Genomic DNA, 27,834 nt, shown 5'->3' with positions numbered 1-27,834 from the left:
ATTGTTGAATCCGAGGCGGCATGTAATGTTTTGTTGTGTCTCAATCGTTGTATATTCGCTGTGAACAAGGATAAAATTGTCTTTATTGTTTTTCGTATCTGATTTATTATTTGAAAATAAAAGTTCGTGTACATAAATCAAAATGGAAACACTGGAATCACTAACACCCGATGTATTCACTGAGAAATCGACGGAAGTGCTTGAGACACTATCAAATGAAGCGTATCGTGCAAAAATTCCGTTGATTAGCAATTGGGAGAATTTTAATCAATTGAAGGATATGCAACTGGTTCGATTTCGTGGTCTGGTGCAGAATATGCTCGATCCAGAAATCTATTTACAATCGTATCAAGTGAAAAGTGACAATGAAAATGTATCACTACGAAATGGAAAATATCGTGACAATTTAAAATTGCAGGTAAACACAAAAAAAAAAAATATTAAAATTATTCTTTTCGAAAAAGTTCCTTTCAAAATCGTGAACATTCCGTTATAGGCAAATGAAGAAGTGTTATTCGATGCAACATCAAATGTACATGGTGAACGACGGCCAATATTCATGGTATCAATACCAGGTCTAAATGATTGGGCAGTGAACATTGAAAAAGAGCATTTTGTCGCAGACAGCATGGACGTTGAAATGAATAATTTGCAATCGAATGGAGTGAAGCGATCGCTTGATGAAAACGAAACAAACGAAAATATTGGTGATCAAATGGATACCGATTCGGATGCAGTACGTTGCAAGAAATTAAATCAATCTGGTGCTGAGACAGAGGAAAAATCAACCACAAATTCAAATTTATCAAAGGAATATTTATTGAATTCACCGATTGTTGATCGACCAAGCAATGCTTGTCTCGTCAAATTGTACGATGATGCTACCAATGTATCATTAAATGATGTGCTTGATGTTGTTGGTTTTGTGTCAATGGATGCAAATTTGTGCGGATCAAATCGTCAGCCGAATGATTTTGAAAGTTTCGATGAAATTTGCGCAATGAATCCGCCACCATCGTTGATACCACGCATTCATGTGATTTCATATCGGTCACTCACTCATATCAATCCATTGCTCCATGATAATCGTCACAATGGTGAAGCGTTGAACGATCAAATCAAATTGGATTGCCTACGAGATTTGAGAACAGCACTTACACAATGCTTATTTGGTGATGAAATTGCCGCCGATTACCTATTTTGTCATTTAATTTCAACAGTTTATGTGCGTGGCGACGAAACGCTGGGACAATTTTCATTAAACATCACCAATTTTCCACATGGCAAATTGCCCGATTATACAAAAGAACTTTACGATGTCATCGAATCAATTCTACCGGCCAGTCACTACTTTCCAATTACAATAGATAACCTAAATACCACCGAATTCATTCCGACGTAAGTTTGATCGGTTTTAACATTACTGAAGTTTTTTTTCTCGTTCAAAATCAAAATTTTTGAGACTACTGTTTCATTTTTTTATTATTTTAGCAAAGACTACGAAACATGTAAATTGAACAGTGGTCTATTACAATTGGCACCGCATACACATCTGGTGCTCGATGAAACCAAATTGGAACCCGGCAAATTGGAGAGCCATGGCATTGAAGGTGTCATGCACATTTCAAATCTCATTCGAAAGCAACAGCTCAATGTGAACTTTAAATATTACACCATTGATTACAATTCAAACATCCCTGTATTGATATTTAGCGAAGGCAAAAGCATGTTTCCGGTAAGTTTAAAAAAATATCATCTTTATTCTTTTTCTGTTGCTTTTTTTTATCATTTGTATCAATGTTGACTTTCATGACCATCAAGAACCAAGAATATTTGTTAAAAATTGTTTCAATGTTTTTTTTTATCCTATTCCAGAGCAATTGTCACATTCCGATCAAGGTTGATGAGGACACAATATCTCTTATAAATGAAACGTTTGTAGCACTGAAGCAATTTTTGAAGCCAAAATTGAATGTGATTCGTCGTTTTCTAACCGAAATGCGTCTGCAGGAATTCGATATGAATCCAGAGAATACGGAAATGATTCAAGAAGATTTCATTGAAATGCGACGTACATTCAACGCATCGGCTGATGATTTGCATATGATGATGATACTGTCACGAATGCTGGGCATCATTCAGGGAAAGAAAATGCTTGACGCACAATCATGGAATCAGGCGAAAACAATGGAGTCTGAACGTCGAAAACGCGTTGAAGCACTGCCCAAAATGAAAAAATCAGCCTAAAATTCAACGCGTTCAATGCGTAAAAAATTACAATCAAATATCAATTGTTTTAAACCCCATTTTATCATTATTATTCGAATAAAAACATAATGAACTCAAAGAACTTAAGTAAAAAAGATCATCAAAAAGGAAAAATTAACTTCAATAAAAGTTCATCCAATAAAATGTATTTATTGCTTTTTTTACAATATATTCATTTTTTTATTCTTTCCATTGTATATGTTGAAAAATACAAATCACAAAAAAACTCTCCTACAGTGTACACATAATCATAAAATTGTGATTTTTCTTGTGTATTCTTCGATAAATAAAAATGGTATAAAGAAAATGATTTAAAAAAAAATTGCGCGCACAATATATCGATTCCAGTCTCCACAAAAGTCTTTCATATTATCTTAACGTATAGATATAAATCGTTGTTAACAAATAAATTATTGGACACAAAAAAAGAGAAAATAATAGAACGAATAAAAATAAATGCAAATTTCTTGTCTTCTGTTCCATTCCGAAAATTAAGTGGGTACGTAGAAGAAGAAAAAAAAATACTCGACCGTGCATAATTCGACGTTCGCTGAATAATAATTATAATAAACTTAACTATAACGTTAGGAATATTTAAACTAGTTTAACATAAAAAAAATGCTTGATTAAATGTGAATCTCTATATGTGTCTTTCTCTTTTCTATGTTAAATGTGACGAATCAGTAGAAAAAAAAAAGCAAATGTGTGGACGTCTAATCGCCATCATCGTAGACGGGATCATCATCGTCACTACTTTGTTGTGGCTCATCTTTGAATGTTGATAAAAATATTGCTTCGTCGATGCCCTCGTGTTCGTTGGATGAATCGAAGCTATTTGGCAAACTATCACAATCATCAAGCACTTCCATCGATTGATCACCACAATCATCCATTGTTTCTTCGGCACCATTCAATGTCGATTCGGTTGACATTTGTGCACCCATATTATTCTCTTGTTGATTATCATTTGATTCTTCCGAATATTGATAACGCTCTTTCGGGAACATGAACCATACATCTCGACACAAATTCGCCAAACCGGGGATATTTTGCACTTTCTGTAAACGAAATGGGAAAAAAAAGAATATAAATTTCTATGTGAGTTCCGCATTCAGAAAAGATTGACTTTTTTTTTAAGTAGAATTCAACTTACATCCAACAATTGTGGATACTTGGTGATAACTTTCATGCATCGAAATTGAAGGCAATCACGAAATGATGTTGTGTTAATGAGACGCACCGATGATTTGGCCGAAGTAGAACACACCATTGCATAAAGTTCCTTATCGAGTGGTATATTCCGGAATGCAATGCCTTGAGGACTGTATAAAGATACGAACAAATTTTTTTTTATCGGTATTGAAAATAAAACCAGAAAAAAAGAGAAAACAAAATAGATAATCAAATAACAAAAAAAATTGAAGTGAGTCACTTGAAATTTCATTTATCGGACTTTTGTTTTGGTATATATTTAGCACGCTTCACATTACAAATACGATAATTAGGTGCTTTTGATCTTATTGAAATACAATAAAATGTCGATCTTTCGAAATTATAGACTATGTATTGTACTTACATTCGATTCACGTAAAATTCCAAATGACCACGTGACAGATCCAAGTACACACCGACAATGCAACGTTTTGTATATGATTTTCCATAATATTTAAGAATATTTTTATGTTGTATCATTCCACGATGTGAATAGCCCCAAGATCGATGGTCCAGGCCAAGAGCGCTGGCGAATTTATACCGATATTCCATTAAATTGAATGCATCGGTGCCGATGCCAACCATCTAAAAATAAAATATACACAACAACAATGAAAGACCATTGTTTACCAATCATTTGAAAAGCGGCAACTGATATGAATTGAATATTGTTGTTTATCGTTGTTTGGCACCTCATTGTATACAAAGATAAATATATATCTAAATATAGTTTATCGAACGTTGTACGGCACAAAGAGAGGAAAAAGATATATATGTGTGCCGTTTAATTAATAAATTATCGTATATTTATTCACCGTGCCGGGTAATTTAATTGGTATTTACATAAAGACGGCAAAGCGAATTCATATAAAACCTTTCTCAGGTACAATAAAAACAACAACACGAATAGGATGAATGATGCGCAAGTTAATAAGTTTGATCATGAATTGAATGCGTGATGTGACCAAAATTGAGTACAACACAAATACACGTGGACAATTTGATGCTTGGTCAAATATTAACAGGAAATTGACGGTGAGTGTATTGGGTTCTCGGAATTTCGAGCGCAAAATTACTGATTTTTAAGCGATATACACTTCCTTTTGAGATTTGAATTTCTGATATATTATTTTTTTGTTTACTTCGAATATCGACCATATTTTTACCACCTTTCATACCATTCTGAATGACAGCGCGATAAAGAATATGACGCACGATGTCTTTTCAAAAATCTTATTTGCTCTTGTTGGATTTGCTCTTTTTAGTTTTGTTTTTAAATCAACCGCAGTTTTCAGTACACTTATTAAAATAATCAATGCTATTTATAATGACAATATTTGATGATTTAGTGTGCCGCTTGTTCATATATGCGTGTGGTCATTAGTGTGTCGGCATTTGTTTCGTTCACAAATATTCTCATTCATTATCATACTTTTGGAGCGTGATAGAGAGAGAAAGAGACCACGTCATTGAACAACAAAAAAAAACGATACGCACACACATAACGAAACAATACAATAAAATGTAGTTGTTGCTCATTGAATATTTGCATAATGCATTCGTGCGCATTGTTATCAAGAATCATGAATTTGATAATCGATCAATGCACCTCAAGGGACAAATTTCATTTGCTCAGTGCGATCAGAAAAGGTCGTTTATGTACAAATCAACATTTATTAAAGTTGCAGTTATTTTATTCTTTTGACATTTTTACTCATAAATCCGATAGGCCGCTATCAGTTGATGGATGAATAATAATAAATTCATTAGAGTCAACGTGCTTTAGAATTATTATTTTTTTTACAATTTTAACTGGCCCAATTGTTTTTCATATTCAAGATTCTAATGAAGAACAGTGATTTTTCAGTGATTACTATTTTTGTTTTTTAATTTAAAGACGCAGAGCCTAAAGTGAATGCAAATCACAAGCGAACAGAAAAAAAAAACGTTTTGCTTTATCTCTTAATAAAGGAATTGTGCACGCGTTCACATTTTGAAGAGAGTGAGAGCTAGAGCAAGAGAGAGGTGTAGGCCATGGTCAATCAATGTATTGACGTATTTAAATGCGAATAACAAAGTATTTTGCTTTTTAAGTGATTTTAATCAATAAAATCGGTGGCAAGCACGATCGCTTGACTTTGTAAGAGTCGAGTAAAAAAATGAAAATCGCAAACAGGTGAAGGAGAGAGAGAGAGAGAGAGAGAGCGTGCGCTATGAACTAGAAGTCGAAAAATACAGGTTTACATTTGAAGGGCTCGTGAAATTATGTTGAATAGCGGAAGGAAAAAAAAGGTGGAACTTACCAAGTCAGTGCCCGATAGCCAATGAACAATTTTAATTTCCCAATAATGTATCATATTTGGCAACAATGGCTGACTGCTACGTACTACCGATGTTCCCTGGCTGTAGATCGGATGAAATTGTACGGTATGATTTTGAATTGTGGTTTGTGGTTGTAATTTTAGTCGATCCCATGTCCAATCGATGTTTGTGCACGTATCTTCGCCGCATCGGCATGTGTCGGGCGGAATTTGTAAATTTGATTTATCAATACCTTTTGGTGCATCCAAGTAGACTTTTCGTGTATCGGGTAATTGATTTGCCCCGGTTAAATTCAATTGACACTTTGGTTTTGGTTTTTCCACTGGTTTTTGTTGTACATCGATTTTTTGGCATCGACAAAATGACGGATTCTCCGAGTTCTCGTGACATCGTGATGTTGTTTGTGATGGATCATTCGCCGGTGCACTCGTTTTCGGCGTTGAATATAACTGAATAAGACCCATTCCGTGAAGCATTCGTAATTGACATCCAATTTTGTACGTAAGAAATATGAGGATGTTTTTCGCGGCTCACCTTTAATACTGGTTTATATGCTCTCGCACACACACACACACACACAAGCAAAAGTCTTTTCCTTGCGTTTAAAACAGCGAAAAGTAGTACTGTAATGATCACTTCCGATCTATCTCGCTGCTTGATTGCTAAGTAAGAAGTGCTTTGCGCTCAAAGTCACTTGTATATATGCACGGTAAACCTGTCAATGGCAACGAACAAAATAAAAAAAATTAGTGGAAAATTTTCGATAGACCGGTGTTTCGGTTGTAACTGAAACATCTACCAAAAAACAAGTGGCCCGTGAGTATGCGTAGTAAGCATGCGTATTTTCCGTGGAAAATTTATAATAACATTTTTTTGGATGGTTTTTTTTTCGTGGCCAGAATTGCGCAAATAAAGAATACACCTATAAAGTTGTTAAAAATAAATCTTATTTTTATTCGATTTAAACGTTGGCTACTACAATAATATTATATGGAAATGCAATCTGAATGTGTCGTCCATTTATATGTGGTTTGTGTGTGTTTTTTATCAATTGGTTGAGATGCTCGTTTTATCAAGATAGTCTCACAATAAATCTACCGATCTCCAAACTTTGAACGCATATTTCGGTATGCGTTTTGTTCTCATACAATCATTTAATGTACTTTGTTCGATTGATTCGTATCAGAAATGTGTCTGGTGTGAGGCATTAATGTATATGTTTGAACCGAAATCAAGTATATGTTCAAAGTATTTTGAACGTTTCATATCGAATTATATTGATTATCTGCGTGCAAAGTGAACGAACTGACAGTCGTACTTTTTTTTCATACGTCTTAAATTCGATAACAAACAACGACCATTAATGCCATAATCCAGCGGATTCGACTTTTGGACAATTTTGATAATTAAATCACATGGACTCCGCAATAAACAAAAAAGGGCAAGTTTATTTCAGATAAAACAATTTTTCAGAATAATCACCGCCTCTGATATCCATAAATAGAAAATTGTGAATTTTTTAATGCATTTTTTTTTGGAAGAAAATTCACATCATCAACACACAGACTTTTGTTTTTACAAGCGGCACCAAAATAATAATCTCGATCAAGTCACTCACACTTACACACATAAATACCACAACGAACGACGGAATCAATAAAAGAGTGAAATAAATGTACCTTCTTTACCATCAAAGTACATTATTGTGTTTTTTTTTCTCGTTTCTGTTAAGATAAAATTGCAATTGTAAATGTTTTTCATTGGCATAGCTCAAGTTCAAACACAAAACAAAAAAAAATGTGTATCCAAAGAAATTGAGAGGAAAATCCCCAACAAAACTTGATTAACTTCTTTTTGCTGTATTTGGCAGCGACTATTAGCCGTGTGTAATTTATCTCTGTTTTGTTTCTTTTGCTGATTTGCACCACATGAAGCATTTGTGGTAATGACATTAGAAAATATTTACCTATCAAAAATGTGTGTGATATGTTGTATTTGATTGGTTGATTGTTTTCTTTTCTGTCTCTTTTCACAATGGTCTGCGATTCACGGTGATTAAATGCTCTGTTGATATGGTTGTAAATGTCCTTTTTTTTACTCTCTCGATGTGTCTACAAACTTTGTTATTGTTGACCGCACTTGATGATAAGTACTTGTATTGATGCGTTGTTTCGTTGTGATTCTCGACGAAATTTTTCGATATCTTTGTATATTTTTTTTCCTCACAATAAATGAATTACAACGTTCTCCGTTTAACTATCTTCCAGCACTAAACTCGGTATTTCGCGCACAGCAAGCATTTTAGTCAAATTCAACCGATAGAGATGTGCGATTGAGTGAATGTACATGTTCATGTATATGGTTGAGAGAATGTTCGTTGCGTTTTTACATGTATTTGTGCATGAAATGTCATCGAGACTTTTATTTTGCGGTTGTTTCGTCAGTTCATTTATTTACTATTCATTTGGACCATATGTCTCAGCGTATACGTCATTTAAACTGTTCACACCACTGTATACCATTCAATATACAATTATACACACTCAAGCTTATTGCAGTCGGAAAAATAACACCACCGGATTTGAACGAACGGAATCCGTTTACGAATGTATCAAATGAACATTGAAGCAAAAATAACGTGCATTGATTTCATTTATTCAAGTCGAGCACATGACAGTTTTGTTTACATTTTTTTTTCGTTAATTTTTGTTTGAATCGAGAAAAAAAAACGTATGCTCACTTAAATTTTATGGGTGACATTCAATTTGATATTGAAATTGATCAAAAATTTCATTCAAATTACGATAATTTCTCTTTCATTCTTTTGCATGCACTTTCTCCCAAATCAATGCCACTTCTATGATGAAAATCAATGATTGAGAAACGTGAATTGTTTGTAACCCGATTTTTTGGGTCGCAATTTGAAAGAAAATAAAACAAAAACCACGACAGTTTACCGTTACCATGGAGACAATTTAACAATAACGAAAATCCCGACGTATTTATTTGAACATTTGATTTCGGACCAACACATATAGAACAACGAAATGGTTGCAAAGTATTTACCGAAAATAAAACGAAATCACTGTATTTTATTATAATTGGGGGTTGACAGGTAATAGTACTTGTAAAGAACTTACACCAAAACAGACAAATAAAAAAAAACAAAATTTAAAAACATATAATATAATATAAATACAAACAAAAGTGAAATATTCTTGGCGATGACATTGAACATTTTGAATAAAGTTGATTTTCTATCGAAGGAACGAATACATAACAACGCCATTTGGCAATCACTTCAATAGCTAGAAGCAAATTGGTCAAATTGAAAATAGAAAAAAAAAACGAGTTAGCAAACGCTGTGAAAATAAACGCATCTGTATTTTGGTGCGTTGACGAAACAAACAATTGAAACGAAGAAATTATCTTGTTTGCATGATGGGTTTATTCGATATGCTGGCTGGCATGCTGAAAGTGCGCAAAGAACAAATAAACATTTTGGTGATTGGTCTGAATAACAGTGGTAAATCAACAATAGTTAATCATTTCAAAGATCCAGAAGAAAGAAGCCAAGTCACTTTGCCCACAGTCGGATTTAATGTTGAAAAATTTCAAAGTGAGTGATGAGCCTGAGTGCGAGATTCAAAATTGGGACTATTCTTTTATTTTTATGTTAATATCGATTATGCATTATATCGATATTGTGTGTTATTTTACTTCTGTGTTTATTTTTTTTTTGATCTCTATATGTACAATTTGATGTATACTATATTTTCTGTCTTCTCCTTCCCTCCCCAGATTTAAAGTAAATTGTTGAATAAAATTGGCTTTATTTTGATCTGTATTTTATAGCAGCTGTGTGTGCATAATAAAAAGAAAAAAAGATCGTTGTAAAATCTCACAGCAAACGTAAAAATATATAAATCGATCACCATGGTTTTTTGTGTGTCCGTGTGTGCATTGTTATTGCTATTGGTAAATTTTTTAAGTTGTGTCTTCTTTCTTCTCTTCGCTCAGTAATGACTATTTGCTTAATTCACCAAATACTATTGTAGTTGCAATTAATGTTGTAACCGTAATTTGTTGTTATTGTCTTACAAAATCGTCCAAAAATGTCATAATTGCACATTTAAATTTAGATAAACTGGTCGTCCAATTGGTCACACATCAACAATACACCAACGATAATATATAATGAACATATGCATGCAAAATCAACACCACCTACACTACCACCACCCATCCATTTGAATGAAATTTCTATTTTTATCTCTGATTTGAATTGATTTGTAGATCAGGGTATTGCGTTTACAGCATTCGATATGTCGGGTGCTGGACGCTATCGCAATCTCTGGGAACATCATTTTAAATCGTGTCAAGGTATCATATTCGTCATTGACTCCAGCGATCGAATGCGGTTAGGTAAGACAATAATGCGTAATAAAAGGAATATTTCTTTCCAAAAATGCTATTGTATTCATTGTCCATTCAAAGCCGGTTTTTTCTCTGGATAAAACTTTTTCTTACCTTTTCCGTTTCTTATTTTGGTTCAATTTAATTTCTTTTTTGATCATTTTTTAATCGTTAATTTGTTTTTTTTTTCTGCTTAATCATTTCTCAGTTGTTGTCAAGGACGAATTAGATATTTTAATCAAACATCCCGACATTCAAAATCGTCGTATACCAATTCTTTTCTTTGCGAACAAAATCGATTGTCCCGATTCGTTGTCAAGTGTTAAAATTGCCGCAGGTTTGAACTAGATTTTACTTCAACTTTTACTTTTTACGGTTTCTAAGACGAGTTTTTGTTGTTTTGTTTCTTGTTTCTTTTCCATTTCGTTTAGCATTGGGCTTAGAAAAATTGAAGGACAAACCTTGGCACATAAGCTCAAGTAATGCACTGTCTGGAGAGGGTTTGCAGGATGGAATTCAATGGTTGGTGCAACAAATTCGTGAAATGATTGCCTCAAGTACTAAGAAATGAATGATGTGGTGAATTGGTTTCATTTTTCTTGTTTCATACAAAGATTACATTTATGTCTATGTCAGCTTATAACGAAATTAAATTCTATGCCAAATTTGTCTCTTTACAAATTGTCAATTTCTTTTCGGTACAAATAAAGTAATTTATCAATTTTTCACACAAATTATGATATATTATTTTTTTTCACTTTTTCCTTCGTCGATACGAATTTCGGCTTTATATGGTGTTTTTGGGGGAAAAATTGAAGAAATTTTTTTATAATAAGAATGATATCATGAATTTTTTTCGAATGCGTTGTTGGTATCGCAATCGATTCAACAATGGCTCAAGATTTGATAGCATCGACATCAGAAATGCCAAAGAGTTTTCATATCGATTTAAGAATTTAACAAATGGTGATAATGGTAATAATGTGGATCCACAACGCGTTGAAAAATTCAATATTTTAATGAGAGATTTGACTGAAATTGGTTGTTCGGTCAAATGCAACGGCAAATAGAAGTGTATCACAGTCATGCCGAACAATGGAATACCATTCATGAAATGTTTCGTAACAATCCGAACTTTCAAGAGCCAACAATCAATCGACCACCAAAAATAAGCAGTTTTGCTCTTATACCATTATGCGACTACCATTTGAAAAACGTGCGATTGGACATTACGGACTTGTATAATAAAATTGTAAACAAGCTTGATTTGGTGCCTTCTTTTCTCAATACGCGGACCAACCGGATGAATAAGAGAAAAGTAGAGTACTACACCCAAACTGATCGATCAGGTCTATGGAATATGTTGTTCGATGTCGGTAAAATAAATAAATTGGGCAAATCGAAACCATTCCATCATCAGATTTTGACCGATAGTGTTTCAATATCCATAATGTACAAGAAACCACAGCGACAACAACGACCACAGCAAACAACCCAAGCGAATCGGGGGTCGGAAAAACTCATTGGCAAGAAATACATCATTGGAATCGATCCGAATGAAAAATCGTGGTTAACTGTAGTGCGTCGCAACATTCAAAAAACACCTGATGAGCCGGCTGTTGAGGTAAGATATTTTGAAATGTAATTTGAAATGGTTTTGAATAGAAACTCATAGTTTTTTGTATCATTTTGCATTTTGAAGGAAAACATTATAATACCAAACCAGCGTTTTCATTGGGAAACTCAGCAGAAAAAACGAGACAAAGAAGCGAAAAAGTTGGCTGGATGGTTTGATATCGAAGAGAAGGAACATTTCAAAACATACCCATATCGTCCACCATCACCACGTAATTCAACATGGAAATCATACATTGAATATCGCATTAAAATGTTACGAAAAGGAATGGCAGCTTATGCGACGCGTGAATATGCACGACTGGATTTAGACCATCACATTCGCTCGACCAGAGTAAATGATCAAATCGCCGTGCGTGTGACAAACCGTCGTTGGTTCAATTTGGTGCTTGGGCGATGAAACCCGATCGACCGTTTGGAATAAAAAAGCGTAAAAGATGTCCGGGATCGCGTAAGTTTTGTGTGAGCATTAAAAAACTTGGACATTCAGAAGTTGAAATGCAAGATGAATGGGGAACATCACAAACATGCGCGAATTGTCAGGAACGTTTTCCAAGGCACACAAAAGATGATCGATTTAAAGTGTGCTACGATTGTAGAGCGAAAAAGATTGATGGCCTGCCAGATTCAGTCGCTGGACTGTGTTTTGAGAAGAAAACGTGCAATTATTAAGCGACAAATTATTGATGGCAATCGTGAGGCTGTGAACGAAAAACTTCGGACTGGGCGTTTAATGTCAAAGGTTAAAGTTACCTACAAAAATTGGCCATTAAATGTTGATGATGATGATGTTGTTCCACAAACAGTTACTTGGCACCGAGATATTGTTGCAGCAAAATGCATTATGCTCAAAGGTATGAATCAATTGGAAACAGAATATTCATTATTTAATGTATTTGCTTTAAATTACATAGGACTTTGCCGGATCTTTGATGTACCATTGCCAGTTTCATTGTTAAGACCGCCGGACTAAAACAACAATGTCAACTAACAAACATCATCAATTAATCATACATTCAAAAAATTACATAAAATAAAATATTTTAACTATTATAGTTAGCTTAGCTAGACATGAACAGACTATATAAAGTCTTGTGGTCTAGTTGTACAATAGTACAACATTGTACGGAGGGGGAGTGCTCGTAGGTGAGTAAAGTTTTTAATTTAAAAAAAATATTTTATACCCAGTTCAACTGATACTAATGGTTGTCTTTCCCTTTTTCCATGTTTTCACACCTGAATGTTCCACCATGCCAAACCTATGGAAATGACTGAAACTACACACGAATCTAACCCCGAAAACGACCGTCAATATGTGCTTCATAATGGATGCATTTGCCCTATCAATTGTTTGCTGGGATAGAAACCAAAAAAACTTACCTTTTCAATTTCAATGAAATTAAATAAATAACGGTTCAAAATGTTCGGTTCTTTACTTCCATATTTTGAATGCATTTATTGAGCAAAACCGTAAGATTAAACCCTTCCAAAAAATTGGGTGCTAAAATTGTGCATTGGATAAATGTTGTATGTGTATGATCAACTATTTTTGAAAGTCACTAATTTATTTGACATGTTTTTTTTACTCATTTTTCTATAAATTGGATAATATTCAAATTTGAAGTGAAAAAAAATGTTATCGACAGATTTAAAATGGCTCGATAAATGTGATATCCAAAAAAAAATTAAAATGAAAAATAATATTTTGAGTAAAGTGTTATGCGGGGCCGATTCTTTTCTAGAATTGCATCTGTTGTTTATTCATATTTGGTCCATCGGCATTATTTCTCTTATTATTAGAGGAAATATTCGATTCAATCTCAAAGAATTCTATGTGTACTCTAGGGGTTATGTGATGGCTTTACTTTCTCATCCAATTGTTTTATATCAACAATTGAATAAGTTATATCTGCTTCTTAATACTACATACATCGTCCTCATTTACTCTAGCAAAAAATTGTAAATGCTCTTTGTTTTGGTTCGGACTTTAAAGAATGAAATGCATTTCAAATGACTTATGGAAATTCAAACGTTGGTTTTTTTTTCATCCTCTTTCGGTCGAATACTATACGCATTATCTGAAGTAATGTTTTTTTTTTTTTGACTAGAAAATCAGAAATGAAAAAGAGCGGCCCCTTTCTTATTCGAACAAATTCCTTGAATATATGTAATACGTGAAATATATTCAACCAATTGTGTCTAAATAAAAATATTTTCTCCGTCAAACCAAATCAATAATTTATGTGATCAAAAAATTGGACGAGAAAATGCGACTGAAAATAAACAGGGATTGAGTGAATATGAACAGATTCATATTTTTAGGTGAGTCAAGTTTCTTCAAACAAATTTAATGCATTCTAGTCTCAAAGTTAATTTTACACATCTTCTACACATCGAGCGATCAAAAATCAGGTCAAATTAACTGTTTCTAATCCAAACATAGACAATTATTCATCATTCGTTCTCTTTCTCTCTTTCTTTTTATTTCAATCGATATTCCTTTTTTGTTGCTAAGTATATACTTGCAATCGATAATATTTTGCATAGAAATCCAACGTTCAAAGCAATAATTGTGAGTAGCTGAAGTGTGATTGAGTTAGCCGGAGTACGAAAGCTCGGATGATGGTGACATTCTTTCAGCCGCATGACCACATGGAATGCAATTTATAAATGCATTCATTTCAAGTTGGAACATCAATCAAAGCTAAATGAAATGAAATGGATTTTTTTTTTTCATTCAAGATTGGGTGCAAGGTGTATCAAAGCTATTGCCACTGCCGCCCATATATTGACAACAACAACAACAACAACACTGCAGCACACGCAATGTATGAATTTTTTATTCGGTTTCAAGTACCATATATGGTGACTGAGAACATATATAAAAGGTTGTCTGATTTCTCTCTCTCTCTCTCTCTCTCTCTCTCTCTCTCTCTCATTTTCTTCGATTTTTTGTTTGTTTTTGTTATCATTGATTTAGTATAGGTATAAATAAATATTGCTCGAAGTAATTCCCATAAAGTGATGAAACCATCGAATTAAAAAAAAAAATAGACAATGAGTTTTTCAAGTTATTCAAGCCAAAGCTTTTTTTTGTTTGAATATGAATAATGAATCCGCATAAATCAACATCGAGCCCGACACATATTCAACGATATTTATACACAAACACACTTTTAATTGGATTTTCGCTTTAACTTTCTCTTTGTGTCCATTTTCCCACTCTACCTCTTCGTGCAGTCGTGTTTGCTTAGCACACACACACATACTTAGTCACATACATACTTACACATGCATTTATGCAATCACGATTGGAATGAGTTTATTCAATTAATTCTGCCTGACTGTTTCTTCGTCGATTTTGATGATGGCAATCATGAGAAACGGGCGTCAAAATTAAAACGAATTTTAAATAAATAAAAAAAAACATAATGTGACAAGGTGACAATGCGCGCTACATTTGTCTCTTTGATTTTGTTCTTTTTTTGTAGATGATAGTATATGTATATTGCTTTGTTTTGTTGTTGTTTTTAAGTTTCATGTGATTGGTCCATTTGCTGTTGTGGTATGCTGTCTTGTAGTTCGAGGATATGTTCGACAGCCTGTGGTCGGCCATCCTCACCAATTTTGCATGGTTGAACGAGCCCTTGCCGATTCAATTGGTCCATTAGATTGACTAGTTTCATCGCTTCATACTCTTTTTGCTCTTCTGACATTCCCTCGAGCGGATTTGGACGCGGCGGCTCATAACAACCGACCACTGGATTGATACTGTGTTGCATTTGTTTATACTCTTCCGTATCGCTGTCTTCACTATTCGACGAATATTCACCCGAATAACTGCTTCCGCTACGTACAGGAACTAAGCCACGATTTGCAAAGAGACCAGCTGCATTCCCATATCCCGTGTATTTTATCATTCGTCCGACTGTAAAAAATCCGAAGACACAATGAAAAATGTTGAACTTCAACGAAAAACACATTAAAAAAAACAAATTGAATTACCATTCTCTTTGCAAAGTACGAATAAGAAATCGGCAACAAGATCACGCACTTGTGTTGCTGGCGTTGTTAGCAATTTCACCAAGCGATTTCGTAAATGTTCACCAACTTCGGGTCGCGTTTTAACATCTCTTAATGGTGGTAAAACTTGTTGCCGTAAATACTGTCGCTGTAATTTATTACAACGAGCACATTTTACCAAAGCCGTCAACACTGGTGACAGAAGCTCCTGTTGAATAGACAATTTCTACCGAATAAAAGAAATACAAGTAAATGGTTTTTACTCAAAAAGGAATTGAAACACATCCACACTTACTTGCATATTTTCCAATCGACATTTGAGAAATTCCAAAAGAATTTCCAATGCAGTGACATCATGACCCTCAAATAAATGAATACCGCTCAAATTTGTAACCGATGCGAATGACGTTGTTGATGAATCACTGTCCAAATGCATTGGAATAACAAGCTCCGAATAACAGGCGGTTGGCACATTTGTCAGCAAATTGATTGTGTTCGAACATAGTTCGAGCTGTTTTTCCTTTGTGGTTGCACGACACAATAGTAAATCATGCAATACAACGGCCAATCGTCGAAATTGAATTTCCTCCTCTTCTTCGGTGGCCACCGATGTTTCATTCCGTACGGTAATATTGAATAAAACTTTCATAATTTCAACGAGTAAATTCACTTGACTGTCGCTCAGTTCATTGTGTTGGGCATTTGGATCGGAACGTTCTTTAATAATTAAATCCAATATTTCGACAAGATAGGTCAGTCCATGATAATCATCACGAACTTTTGTTCGAACATCGGGATTCAAAGCTGTTATCAAAAATAGCAGTTTCATATCAAAGTATTGTAAATCGTATGGAACATTTGCATCTCTGAAAAAAAACAGAAAAAATATGAGAAAAAAAAAAGAATAAAAAAAACAAATCGCATGAAAAATAACATACTTATATGTTCTCAATCGTCGTACAATGCCATCGATGGCTGCATTTTTTAAGCACATCATTTGACAACTGGTACTTTGAAACACTAAATTGCATAAACATTTGAGCGCCTCAACGACAATGGCCGAATCGCTAATATTTTCATTGTGACCACCAATATTCGCAATATTGAGCAATGTATCAAATTGTTCGACGGTTATTGTTTGATTTAAATGGGTTTTATCACGTGATAATATTCGAATGGCAGCTAAACAATCGGGATAAATGTGTAATGCTTCGGCACGTCTTTCGCATGGCATTCGAAGAAATTTAAAGATTCCATTCCAAATTGTGGTCCATTGGCTATAGATAGCCGTAAAATCAAATGTATCTGTATGCTGTATTCAATCGAAATGAGTTAAACAAATATTATTACTTGGTATCTTTCGCATCTTATCTCATTCCAAATTGTGTCGTTTTTTTTTTTTCTTCTTCTGAACATTACCTGTGTCACAAACCGTTGTAAAATCTCCTTTGACTTGGCAATATCGCCAGAAGCCAACACTTCAATATGATACTGATCCATGATATTTCAAACACTTCATTCAAAATGCCTTTTTTTATTTAAAATTCATGCAACCAGTTAAATTTGAAAATTGAATACCATACACGTAAACAAATGAACGATATTTCTGTCACACACACTCTTTCGCTCGCTCGCACGCTCTCTTATTTTTCGGCAGAATTTACAGTTCTTTTCGTTTAATCAATTCGATTGAAATGTCAATTTTGAAGGCGCACAGTTCGAACGCTTTTCCGATCATTGCTCATCGGCGTAAGATGTTGGCTAACGAGCTTGATGATTTTGACGAGCTGCATATATTTAATGTGTATGTTGAACGAAAACTGTAATGAAGCGTATGCGATAGAAAAGATCGAATGAAAATTTTTAATTTGAAGCGAATGTGTCATATAGGCGCTGCTCGAATGTCAAATTCAACTGCTCAAGCGCTGACTTTTTAAATACGTAAACACACACTCACACATACGTGTGATACGCATACATACAAATATCCACTTGAAACATGCTCGGCTATACTTGTTATACATCTCTATTTATCTAGTAATTTCGATTTGATGCAACTTCACGTCAATGTGTCACACACATTTAATTCTACAGCGACAGTTTAAAAATGAATGCGATTTTTTTACTTTTTTTTCTCGAGATTTCCAGGAAATGTCTCCATGGATTGTTCACAAATTTGATATTTGCAATGTCAGAAGAAAAAAATAAGTTAAAACAAGAGAGATGAAACAACAGATTTCATACAAAAATGATTCGAATTTCATTGGAAAACAACTGAGAAAAATACTTGAATGCAATTCTAACGAAACACGAAATCTATGGTAATAGTATAAATGAAAATGCTGTCTGAAATCTCTGAGAGAAATAGCCCGTGGGAAGGATGAAAAGAACATATTTGCAAGTTTAACAAAAAAAAAACGGATCTCTTTGTATGTGTATAATAAAATTCGTGGAAGGTGTTTCCAAATCATTTGCTTTTGTCAACCCTTTGTCAATCCAAAAATGTTCGCTTTCATTGTTGATTGGCATTTATTTATTTTGTTTTTTTTTTTTTTTTTTTTTTTTTTTTTAAAATATTATTTTTCTTTTTAAATTAGATAATTTACTTGAATTTCCAACAGTGTATCTAGGATGAGAACCGTATACAGTGTACGGCGGTTTGCAATGACTAGTCTACTGTCAAAAAACTGCGTACAACTGTCAAAAACTTTATGTATACAGATGTATGATATTAATAAGTGGAAATAAAAAAGAGAGAAGGGCCATAGACAAAGGTAATGCACATTGTGTGTGTGACAAGAGTGACTGATTGGCTGTACATACAAAACAAAACAACAGAAAAAAAATATATCAAATCAAATCAACATATGCAAAAAGAAACAATTCTCTCGGCCTTATACAATTTTTGTTTTATTTCATTTCAAGTCAAGCGGTAGTGAATTTTTCATTTCGTCTCGAGAAACCTTCACAATTGTCCATCAATATTTCACGACTAAATCGAATGTGTCTTTAGATATTGTGAGTTTTGATATTGTGTGATTTTAATTTAAAAAAGAAAAGAAAAAGAAAATTTATTTTGTATGGTGGTTTTTTTCTCAATTGATGCATTAGAGAGAGAGAAAGAGAAAAATTGAAAGATCATCGGATAATTGTTTTCTCTTTCTCACTTGAAGTGGTCACAATGCGCACAAGGACAATTATTCGTTTTTGTTTTTGTTGTCGTTCTTTATTATTTCAATTTCATTGCATTTCTGCCGAACATTTTCTGCGATTCCATCTTGATTCTAGCGACCAAGAACGATTTTTTTCACACCTTGATTTTCAATTGTTTAATTACAATTCAATTTCTTGTTTTTTCCAACAAATGAATGCAAAAAAGGATACACGAATACACGAGTTATGTATGGTGTTGCGAACCAACAAGTACATATGCCGAATACAAAATGCATAAGAGCAGCCGAATCAAATCGATTGCAAATCAAGTGAATGCAGCAAATACGTAAAACAAAAAAATCAACATCGAAAATTATGACTGAAAATAGGCGAAATAGCATACAATTGCAATTATCATAAATGTGGACGTTTGGTTTTATTTTGTTGTGTATTCGTGTAATATGTGATTGATTTGAATCGATACGCATTTTAAATTAAGGCAAAAAGGCATATTTTAATCGTCATTTCATTGGAATTGTAACACGCGCAATTATTCTATTTATTTAAATAAAAAAAGTGTTTATGTATGTGGAAAAAAAGAGTAAGCAACACGAATACACATACAAATTAATAGTTGCACGTTAATTTACACATTTTAATCGAAACAAAAAGAAATCGCAATAAAATTAACGCAGTGCATTTGATTTTCAAATCTTTTGTTCTCACTGTCGTGTGTGTGTGTGTGTATGATTGGCCAACTCCAATTGATTCAGTGGAAGCAACAAATTTTCTATGTACACAAATTGTAAACGAAAACGTCGAAAACATAAATGTACAGGATTTGGATGAAATATTGAGACAATTGAATTTAGTTATCCGCTTGCTTGTGATATCAATCCAACGGGTATCCACAATTTGTGTTTTGTGATCAGTGTCAACAATTGAGAAAATATAACCGCAATCAAATCATAATCACGATAAAAAATGATAATTTTTCAGTATTGAAATTTGCACTGTGTGCAATCACAGTTGACAACCAGAATCGAAGGGGGACAGACAACGTTTGAGTTACATTTTAAACACCCAAATTGGTTAAGAAATCGGTTGTCTGCGTCGAATCTATGACTTCAGAACAAAATAATAAATCAGACGGCGAAACTTCAAGGTAAGGATCGAAATTATTTTGCTACACACAAAAAATAAACCTAACAAATCATTTTAGGATTCCTATTAAAATATTAATTTGTAAGGTTTCCTTCTAATATGGCAACATTTTATTAGGAAACCTTTAAATAATAAAACATGTTTTGTTTCAACACAGTGAGGTTGGATTTGACGTTTAAGCGCGCCAATTTATTAGGATTCCTGTTAAAATATTGCGATTTTATAAGGAAACCTAACAAATTCATTTTTTAATAGGAATTCTAAAATAATTTGTGGGGTTTATCTCTTGTGTGTAATTTTATTCGTCGTCATTTTTTGTTTGCAGTCATTCTCTATCACTCCGTGGCCAGTCCGTCGTCATTCTCGCATGAATTTGCACAAATTTCATATCAGTTGATCTTTTGTTTATTTCAATATCGTCGTAGTTGTCGTTTTCGTTTAATTCTTGTATCATCTCGCCGATTTGCTCTTGTTTATTTGCCGAAAGGAAAGTCGAAAAAAATAAATTTAAAAAACAAAAAAGAAAACCAATTCGCTAAAAATAGATGCAAACGTGTGATTGGATTGGACGCAAAATGAATAGAGAGTATGTTGTGTTCGATGCGGCAATGCTCAAAGCACAGCGCAAAAACAGATGATTTACGGAAGCTTCGTATTCGGTTTTGGCGTCGATTTCATTGAATTCGAATGATTTTCTTTATTCATCGAAATTGTCATTTACGTTGCCCACGCACAATTTTGCCATAGTTTCCACGTGAAAATGTCATTAAATATCCAAACTATCATAACATGCGAATTTCCCATGGCAAATATGTTTACCCACAATCGATTCGGTACATGATTTTAATGCATAGCACGGAGCATGAGAGATTGACACGCAAACATTGATTTGATTTTATTAGTTTTAGTAAATAAAAGAAATCAACACGCTTGCCAAAATTCTACGCAAACATTTTTTACGATTACGAATTTATTGTGCGAAAATGTGTGTTGTTGAGAAAATGAAAAACGAAATCTATATATGCAGAATGTGAAATGTTTCGTTAAACGGAAATCACGTGAATCATGTGCACCGTTTCAATGTGATTCATATTATTCAGATGTGCACTCCCCCTCGGACGGCGCAATAGCAAAGAAGAAGAAAAAAAAACGTTGACACGGTATGTTACAAAAATGTTGTTTGCTGCAAACAAACGATAGATTTGAGTTCAATGACTTTTGATTTTTTTTTTTCGGTTCGTTTGGCACGTTTGTTGCTAACCTGAAAATGAATCAATCAGAAGGATTGCATTTAATCAAGCAGCAATGGTTCTCGATTCTCTCTGTCTTTCACAAAGTCACCTCAATTCATGATGATTGTGTGTGTGTGTCCGACCTTGTGGGTTTCGAGTGAATACATCACAATAATCTAGATTAAATGTGCCCATCCAATTTGACCATTCAAAACAGTCGATTTACCATTACATTACGTAGCCAAAGTTATTTGGCATCGTCTTGTTTCAAGCACCCACAAAATTTAAAGGAGAAAATAACGTTTTCAATAGAATATTTTTAGTTTTCATTGTTTCGATAAGATGCAAAACTACACATTGAATGTATTTTTTGTTTGTTTGTTATTTCCATCAAAACCGCATTTTCATGCGCATTTTCCATCTTGAAATAAGTTTTCTTTATCATCATTTACTTCCTATGAATTTATTGTATATTTTTTGTTCATTGCACCGAAACAATTTTACAAACACGAGAATAAAGTCGAAACATTGTGTGATTTATTTGCATTTCACTCCATCTCACTCTCTCTCTCTCTCTCGGATTTTGTTTTTAAATCACAATTCCGATTGTTGAGTGAAATGCGAAAGAAAGAAAACGTATCCTTTTGAATTGGAAATGTGTGTGTGTGTGCGTATTGTTTTTGTCTCGTTTCGCAAGTGAGTTCGTTTATTTGTTTATATTATTTTGCGTGCACACATGTACACAGACATAAAGCTCGTTTTTTTTCTCTCACAGGATGTTTCAGATGTTTTGTATTTAGTTGAACGTGGTAAACGGTGCCAGTCTTACTCAGAATCTGTAACAATTAACACACGATTTGTGTGCAATTGAGCTTAATTCATTTGTTGTACAGAGTCAATTGTATACACGATCAAAGTGTGTAATTAAACGTTTCAAACAAATGAGAAAAAATAGAACTCAAATCATTACATATCGTGTATTGTATTATTTTTGTGAAAATTGTGCGTAAATTTTTCTCAAGTTTTTCGCTATCCATTTATGATATACCAAAAAAGTTAAAAAATTGAGAAATACAATGTAAGTGAATAAACAAATTTTTAGAGCAAAGAGTTTTTGTTTGTTCAAAAATCGAACAAAAAAACTGTTGAGCATGATGACCTTAGCTATTTTATTATATATATATATATGTATGTGTATGTGTGTGAGTGAGCATTTTGCATGTTATTTTCATTTTGGACCGAGCTAACGCTTCATAGGAGCAACATCGGCGACAGACTGCTGACTGTTGTAAATTGAAACAGCGAAATACAAAATCGCACGTCATTTTCTTTGTTTATCTTTATCGTTGTTGTTATTTTCTACTCTTGTCGGCGAAACAATCGAAAAGTTAAAAAGTAAATTCTTTGAGAAAAGTCATTGGTCAGATCATTGAAATTTTAGATTTGGCATCGTGTTGATTTCTCTTGTATTTCGCATTTTTATGCGATTTCATACAATCGACGAAAATTCGTTTGTTTTTCAGATCGTCTGAAGGATCGTCGTCTTCGTCGTCGTCGTCATCATCATCATCACCGTCATCTCAAGAGCAAATTGCATCTGAATCATCCACCCCCGATCAGTCACACGAATTTCACGGTTTGGAAAAAGTAAACAGTGAACAAGTGAACAGTACCACACATTGTAACAAAGGAAAAATTGCTGCAACCAACAATAATAACAATATTATTATACAAGGTCAAAATGATCGTCCCGACACAGATGAACAAATTACAAAGCACGACACAAGCGGTTCTTCGACAGTTGATCATCAACCGCCACACCATCAATCGACTGTGAATGAAATTGACGATATGAAACGGGCACATGCCAAACAATTGATTGAACGATACTTTTACCAATTAACAATTGGATGTAAAAATGCCGATTGTAGAAATTCAAATTGTGCGTCAAGCGGACAATTTGAAGCATTAACACCAAACCAAGCGGCCGCACGTGCCATACAATTATTTTCAGAAGATGCACAATTGTGCAACGATAATTATCCATCAAATAAAAGTGTTCGCATCACAGACGAAACCGATTCAGCCATTCAAAGCACTGATCAGGATATTGATGACATCTACAGGTGATCTTCATTCAACATTTTAGGGATTAACTTTTATGTGGCATTCGATTGAACGATTTCAATTATTTTGTAGATAGAAACTTTTTACATTTTAAGCTTTTGCCTAAAAAAATAACCATTTACTTAAATTTTAACATATACGGTAGAATTGATTATATGCTTTGATTTACTAAATTTAATGAAATTGCTAACAAAAATGTGCGCCTAAATTTTGTGTTTAACTTTTAATATTGCCAATTCAATTTAATCCGAACGTTTAAAAAAAAAAATAATCCATTTTTCCAACATTCTTAATAACGCTTAGATCTTTTTATTCTTATCTTACCATACAGTGATTCGAATGTTCAAAAAGAGAATCAAGACAATATTATTGCAGAAATATTGACTTCATCGATTGATAAATCAAATAGTGACTTATCATCGAATTTATCACAGAACCCTGAATCTTCCTTACTGTCAAATGCAAATACATCGTCAACCACATCAACGAAAATGAATCGTCGTACTCAGTTAGCTATTGAAACGCTTCCATATATGGATGAGCAAGTGCTCAATCAATTAATTGATTATTGCAAAAAGAATCATACATTTGCACCGTTAATTCGAAACTTAGGTAGATATTTTTCGTCACGTGAATATTTAGTGAAAAGCTTTCAAAAACGTCATAATCATTCGGCCACACAACACATTAGCAAATTAATTCCAAAAGCAGCGGTTCGAAATTTAAAAAATCTCAACAAAGAAGACTTTCGAACGCTCGAAGGTGATTTGGATAAGGATAAAGATGAAAGTGGCATTACATCGGACGACGACGAATTGGCCAGTGGTACAAATTTTAATAAAAATGATGTACCCCATCATCATACAAGTGTTGATTTGAAAAGCTTACGTCGTTCAATGATCAATCTACTTGAGACAAAAGCCTCCGCATTCGATTCACTCAATAATGCATTGCAAAGTCTGGCGCTTGGCATAAGTGTTGATTTGCGTATGCTTACGCAACGCGAAAAAATCGAAGAAATTATTACGGTATTTGTGATTATTTTTGAAATTATTATTATTGGAAAATCGGATTTTGTTGATGTGGCATTGCCAACGATTTGCAAGGCCGCATCTTATTTACCAATTTGGGCACAAGCACGTCTGGCAAGCATCTGGGCGCATCATTGTCGTGACGGACTGCGAAAACTTCTTGAAACACTTCAACAATTGATCAGTTTACAAGTTATCACCGGAACTTATCATGAGAACGCCTTCATTCAAGACAACGAACATATTATCAACGCCACAAAACTTATGAAGGTTAGCATTAATCTTTCGAAATGAAAAAAAAAAAAAAACAAACAAACGTTCGTTCACGAATTCTCAAATAGAATTCGAAGAAATTGATAATAATCGTTGTTTACAAGATTATATAAATTTGGGTGGATGGTTTTTTCTTCTTAAATAATGAAATTTATGAAAAATATAAACAATTTTCGGTTTACATTTTCAGATTGTTTATTATGCAAGCATACTGGCGGGTAAATTGGAATCGCCAAAATTGCGCGAAGAGGATAATGATTCTGAATTCATGCTTGAAGACGATTCGTTGCTCATTTATTCGGGATCGAAGAAATCATCAAGTGCTGATATTACCGATGCATTGGCAGACGAATTGCAAGTAAATGTGCTTGATTGTCGTAAGCCGTATATTCCATTTGAAGAGTTTTACAATGAGCCGCTTAGCGATGCCATCGAAATGGACAACGATTATTTATATTATAAGAATCGTCAAGGTGGTATGTACTGCATCACATTTTAATCCATGTTTATTACATTCTATTTATAGCACGGTTTTTTTTTAATTTTCTTTTCTTATTTATTTGCTCGTTTCTATTTGACAGATAAAAGATTTTCGTTTATGTTATACTCGTTTATTTTAACGCCAGCAACAAAAACACTGGGTCTATACTATGATTGTCGTATAAGAATGTACAATGAACGACGTTTTAATAGTTTTCATACACAATTGGCCGGTCAACCATCGAATCCATATCTTAAATTGAAAGTACGAAGAGATCATATCATTGATGATGCTCTTGTTGAGCTCGAAATGATTGCCATGGGCAATCCAAAGGATTTGAAAAAGCAATTGGTCGTTGAATTTGTGGGCGTAAGTACCAAGGCATACTTACCTAAAAATTACTATTCCATTACTCTACAATTCCTGATCCATTCCTTCGATTCATTTTCCATCACATTTCCATTAATTCCATTTTTTCTTCTGATTATCTCTAGGAACAAGGTATCGACGAAGGTGGCGTTTCAAAGGAATTCTTTCAAACGATTGTCGAAGAGATATTTAATCCGGACTACGGAATGTTTGTACAACAGGATGGTACCCGCTCCGTTTGGTTTAATTCATCGTCATTCGAAAATGAAGCACAATTCATATTGATCGGAATCGTTTGTGGATTGGCCATTTACAATAATATTATTTTAGCCGTTAATTTCCCAATGGTTGTGTATCGCAAAATTTTTGGAATCAAAGGTTCCTTTGCTGATTTGGCCGATTGGAATCCCACATTACATAAAAGCCTTCAGGATATTTTGGATTATGAAGGTGACGATATCGAAGACGTTTTTATGCAAACATTTCAAATTAGCTATCAAGACGTTTTCGGCAATAATCTTACACATGACCTCAAGGAAAATGGTGATACAATTTTTGTTAATCAAACTAACAAACAGGTAAACGTTTTTTTTAATTTTATTAAATGATTTCGTTCTTCAATCCAGGCAATATATTGAATTAACTGGTCAGTTGAGCTGACAGTACGTTAGCCAGCTAAATGGGCTAAAACAATAGACGTTATTGTTTTAATGATGAATCACTTTTCTTGTTTTAATAGAAGTGATTGTTCATTAAAACAATAACTTCTATTGTTTTAGTCCATTTAGCTGGCTAACGTACTGTCAGCTCAAATGACCAGTTAGTTCAATATATTGTCTGCATCAATCAATGCGTTATCGTTTGTAATTTACAGGAATTTGTTGATTTATATGCCGACTATTTATTGAACACAAGTATCGATAAAAAGTTTCGTGCTTTTCGACGTGGTTTTCAAATGGTCACAGATGAATCACCTCTTCACCTCTTATTTCGACCGGAAGAGGTTGAATTGTTGGTGTGCGGCAGCAAGGTAATTTCAAACCTAAAAATTGAATAACACCCGAATGTCATAGTATTTATTTCAATATTGTATTTGCAGGAATTTGATTTCAACGAATTGGAAAAGGCAACCGAATATGAAGGCGGTTATACGGAAAAATCACAGATTATTATTGATTTTTGGGATATTATTCACAATCTTCCGCTGGAATCAAAGAAAAAACTGCTTGAATTTACAACTGGTAAATGATTCACTCAAAAGGCAACATTTCAGTCACTTTTTTCACCATTTATTTTTCTCGTTCGAATGTCACAGGTTCAGATCGAGTACCAGTTGGTGGAATGTCACGATTGAAACTAGTCATAGCTCGTAATGGTTCGGACAGTGATCGATTACCAACAAGTCATACATGCTACAATGTTTTATTATTACCTGAATACACAACTAAAGAGAAGCTGGAAGAACGCCTGCTGAAAGCCATAAATTATTCTAAGGGGTTCGGCATGATTTAAAGCCATAACAATAGCCAAATCTTTTTGCAATAAGCTATATTAAATTAAACTAACGAATCCGAAAAAAAAACAAAAAACATGTATTTAAATTTAAGGCAATAACTGAATAAAAGGATAATGACACTAGATGATTCAATGAATTATTGAAGGAGAATTTGAATTGGTTCACATTCAACGAACATGAACGAAACATAAGAAATACAAAGAATGAAAATGTTTTTAATTTATACACTTCAGTATATAATTCATAATAAAAGGAAATAAAAGAATTAAAAATGAAAAATACAACGAAACTGTTCAATATATCTTAATAATATGAAGAAATGGTTATGTTACCATTTTTCTTTATAGATTTTATAATGACATTAACATAAGAGTAATCCAATCGTTAAATTAATACATTGTGAACGCTACACTGCAGCGGTCATATTTCGTGGCAAGAAATCGTTTTTATTATATTTTTCTTAAAAGTGAAAAAAAAATTCTCGGTTGCAAACAACTGACTTGAACTCGTAGAGGCGTTAGTTGTGCTAAAATTTAGCATTTCATACTGTCTCTTAAGTGACATACGAGGTTTGTCTCCTTAATTATTGAGAAAAATTATGAAAATGCATTG

The 27,834-nt window shown here is 33.6% G+C and overlaps 6 protein-coding genes across 9 annotated transcripts; 4 read left to right on the top strand and 2 right to left on the bottom strand.

Annotated features, from left to right (window-relative positions):
- On the top strand, nt 1–2,437 carry LOC116343297 (mini-chromosome maintenance complex-binding protein). The gene is made up of 4 exons (XM_031771290.1): nt 1–418; nt 497–1,398; nt 1,492–1,735; nt 1,876–2,437. Exons 1-4 carry the CDS (start codon nt 143–145, stop codon nt 2,245–2,247), a joined length of 1,794 nt encoding a protein of 597 aa, XP_031627150.1. The 5' UTR covers nt 1–142; the 3' UTR covers nt 2,248–2,437.
- Nucleotides 2,438–2,925: 488 nt separating this feature from the next.
- On the bottom strand, nt 2,926–8,114 carry LOC116346602 (SPRY domain-containing SOCS box protein 3). 2 transcript variants are annotated; one of them, XM_031776754.1, is made up of 6 exons: nt 7,769–8,114; nt 6,602–6,724; nt 5,784–6,517; nt 3,845–4,065; nt 3,422–3,590; nt 2,926–3,326 (listed from the first exon to the last, which is right to left on the bottom strand). In XM_031776754.1, the coding sequence occupies exons 3-6, from the start codon at nt 6,276–6,278 to the stop codon at nt 2,982–2,984; spliced, it is 1,230 nt and encodes a 409-aa protein (XP_031632614.1). In that variant the 5' UTR covers nt 6,279–6,517; nt 6,602–6,724; nt 7,769–8,114; the 3' UTR covers nt 2,926–2,981. The 2 variants fall into 2 exon arrangements, with proteins under 2 accessions (XP_031632614.1, XP_031632607.1); XM_031776747.1 differs by lacking the exon at nt 6,602–6,724.
- A 513-nt stretch (nt 8,115–8,627) lies between these two features.
- Nucleotides 8,628–10,952, top strand: LOC116346613 (ADP-ribosylation factor-like protein 6). The gene is made up of 5 exons (XM_031776767.1): nt 8,628–8,917; nt 9,069–9,421; nt 10,099–10,227; nt 10,427–10,555; nt 10,650–10,952. Exons 2-5 carry the CDS (start codon nt 9,241–9,243, stop codon nt 10,787–10,789), a joined length of 579 nt encoding a protein of 192 aa, XP_031632627.1. The 5' UTR covers nt 8,628–8,917; nt 9,069–9,240; the 3' UTR covers nt 10,790–10,952.
- Nucleotides 10,953–11,267: 315 nt separating this feature from the next.
- On the top strand, nt 11,268–12,253 carry LOC116349119. Its single transcript, XM_031780397.1, has 2 exons — nt 11,268–11,842; nt 11,921–12,253. Exons 1-2 carry the CDS (start codon nt 11,273–11,275, stop codon nt 12,251–12,253), a joined length of 903 nt encoding a protein of 300 aa, XP_031636257.1. The 5' UTR covers nt 11,268–11,272.
- A 470-nt stretch (nt 12,254–12,723) lies between these two features.
- Nucleotides 12,724–17,766, bottom strand: LOC116346592 (synembryn). Of its 2 annotated transcripts, none has more exons than XM_031776741.1 (6): nt 17,296–17,766; nt 16,815–17,188; nt 16,172–16,742; nt 15,859–16,084; nt 13,038–15,781; nt 12,724–12,840 (listed from the first exon to the last, which is right to left on the bottom strand). In XM_031776741.1, the coding sequence occupies exons 1-5, from the start codon at nt 17,374–17,376 to the stop codon at nt 15,384–15,386; spliced, it is 1,650 nt and encodes a 549-aa protein (XP_031632601.1). In that variant the 5' UTR covers nt 17,377–17,766; the 3' UTR covers nt 12,724–12,840; nt 13,038–15,383. The 2 variants fall into 2 exon arrangements, with proteins under 2 accessions (XP_031632601.1, XP_031632592.1); XM_031776732.1 differs by having other exon boundaries at nt 15,859–16,102; nt 17,296–17,764.
- An 865-nt stretch (nt 17,767–18,631) lies between these two features.
- Nucleotides 18,632–27,358, top strand: LOC116346577 (ubiquitin-protein ligase E3A). 2 transcript variants are annotated; one of them, XM_031776723.1, is made up of 11 exons: nt 18,632–18,650; nt 18,802–18,894; nt 20,029–20,194; nt 22,949–23,551; nt 23,884–24,853; nt 25,047–25,332; nt 25,438–25,706; nt 25,832–26,284; nt 26,581–26,736; nt 26,806–26,947; nt 27,022–27,358. In XM_031776723.1, exons 3-11 carry the CDS (start codon nt 20,151–20,153, stop codon nt 27,216–27,218), a joined length of 3,120 nt encoding a protein of 1,039 aa, XP_031632583.1. In that variant the 5' UTR covers nt 18,632–18,650; nt 18,802–18,894; nt 20,029–20,150; the 3' UTR covers nt 27,219–27,358. The 2 variants fall into 2 exon arrangements, with proteins under 2 accessions (XP_031632583.1, XP_031632576.1); XM_031776716.1 differs by lacking the exon at nt 18,632–18,650 and having other exon boundaries at nt 18,666–18,894.
- The last annotated feature ends 476 nt before the right edge of the window (nt 27,359–27,834 follow it).

Source organism: Contarinia nasturtii, unplaced genomic scaffold (genome assembly GCF_009176525.2).
Source record: "Contarinia nasturtii isolate CC-2019 unplaced genomic scaffold, AAFC_CNas_1.1 Cnas_scaffold_129, whole genome shotgun sequence".
Taxonomy (NCBI): Eukaryota; Metazoa; Arthropoda; class Insecta; order Diptera; family Cecidomyiidae; genus Contarinia; species Contarinia nasturtii.
This window is presented reverse-complemented; position numbering and strand designations above follow the sequence as displayed.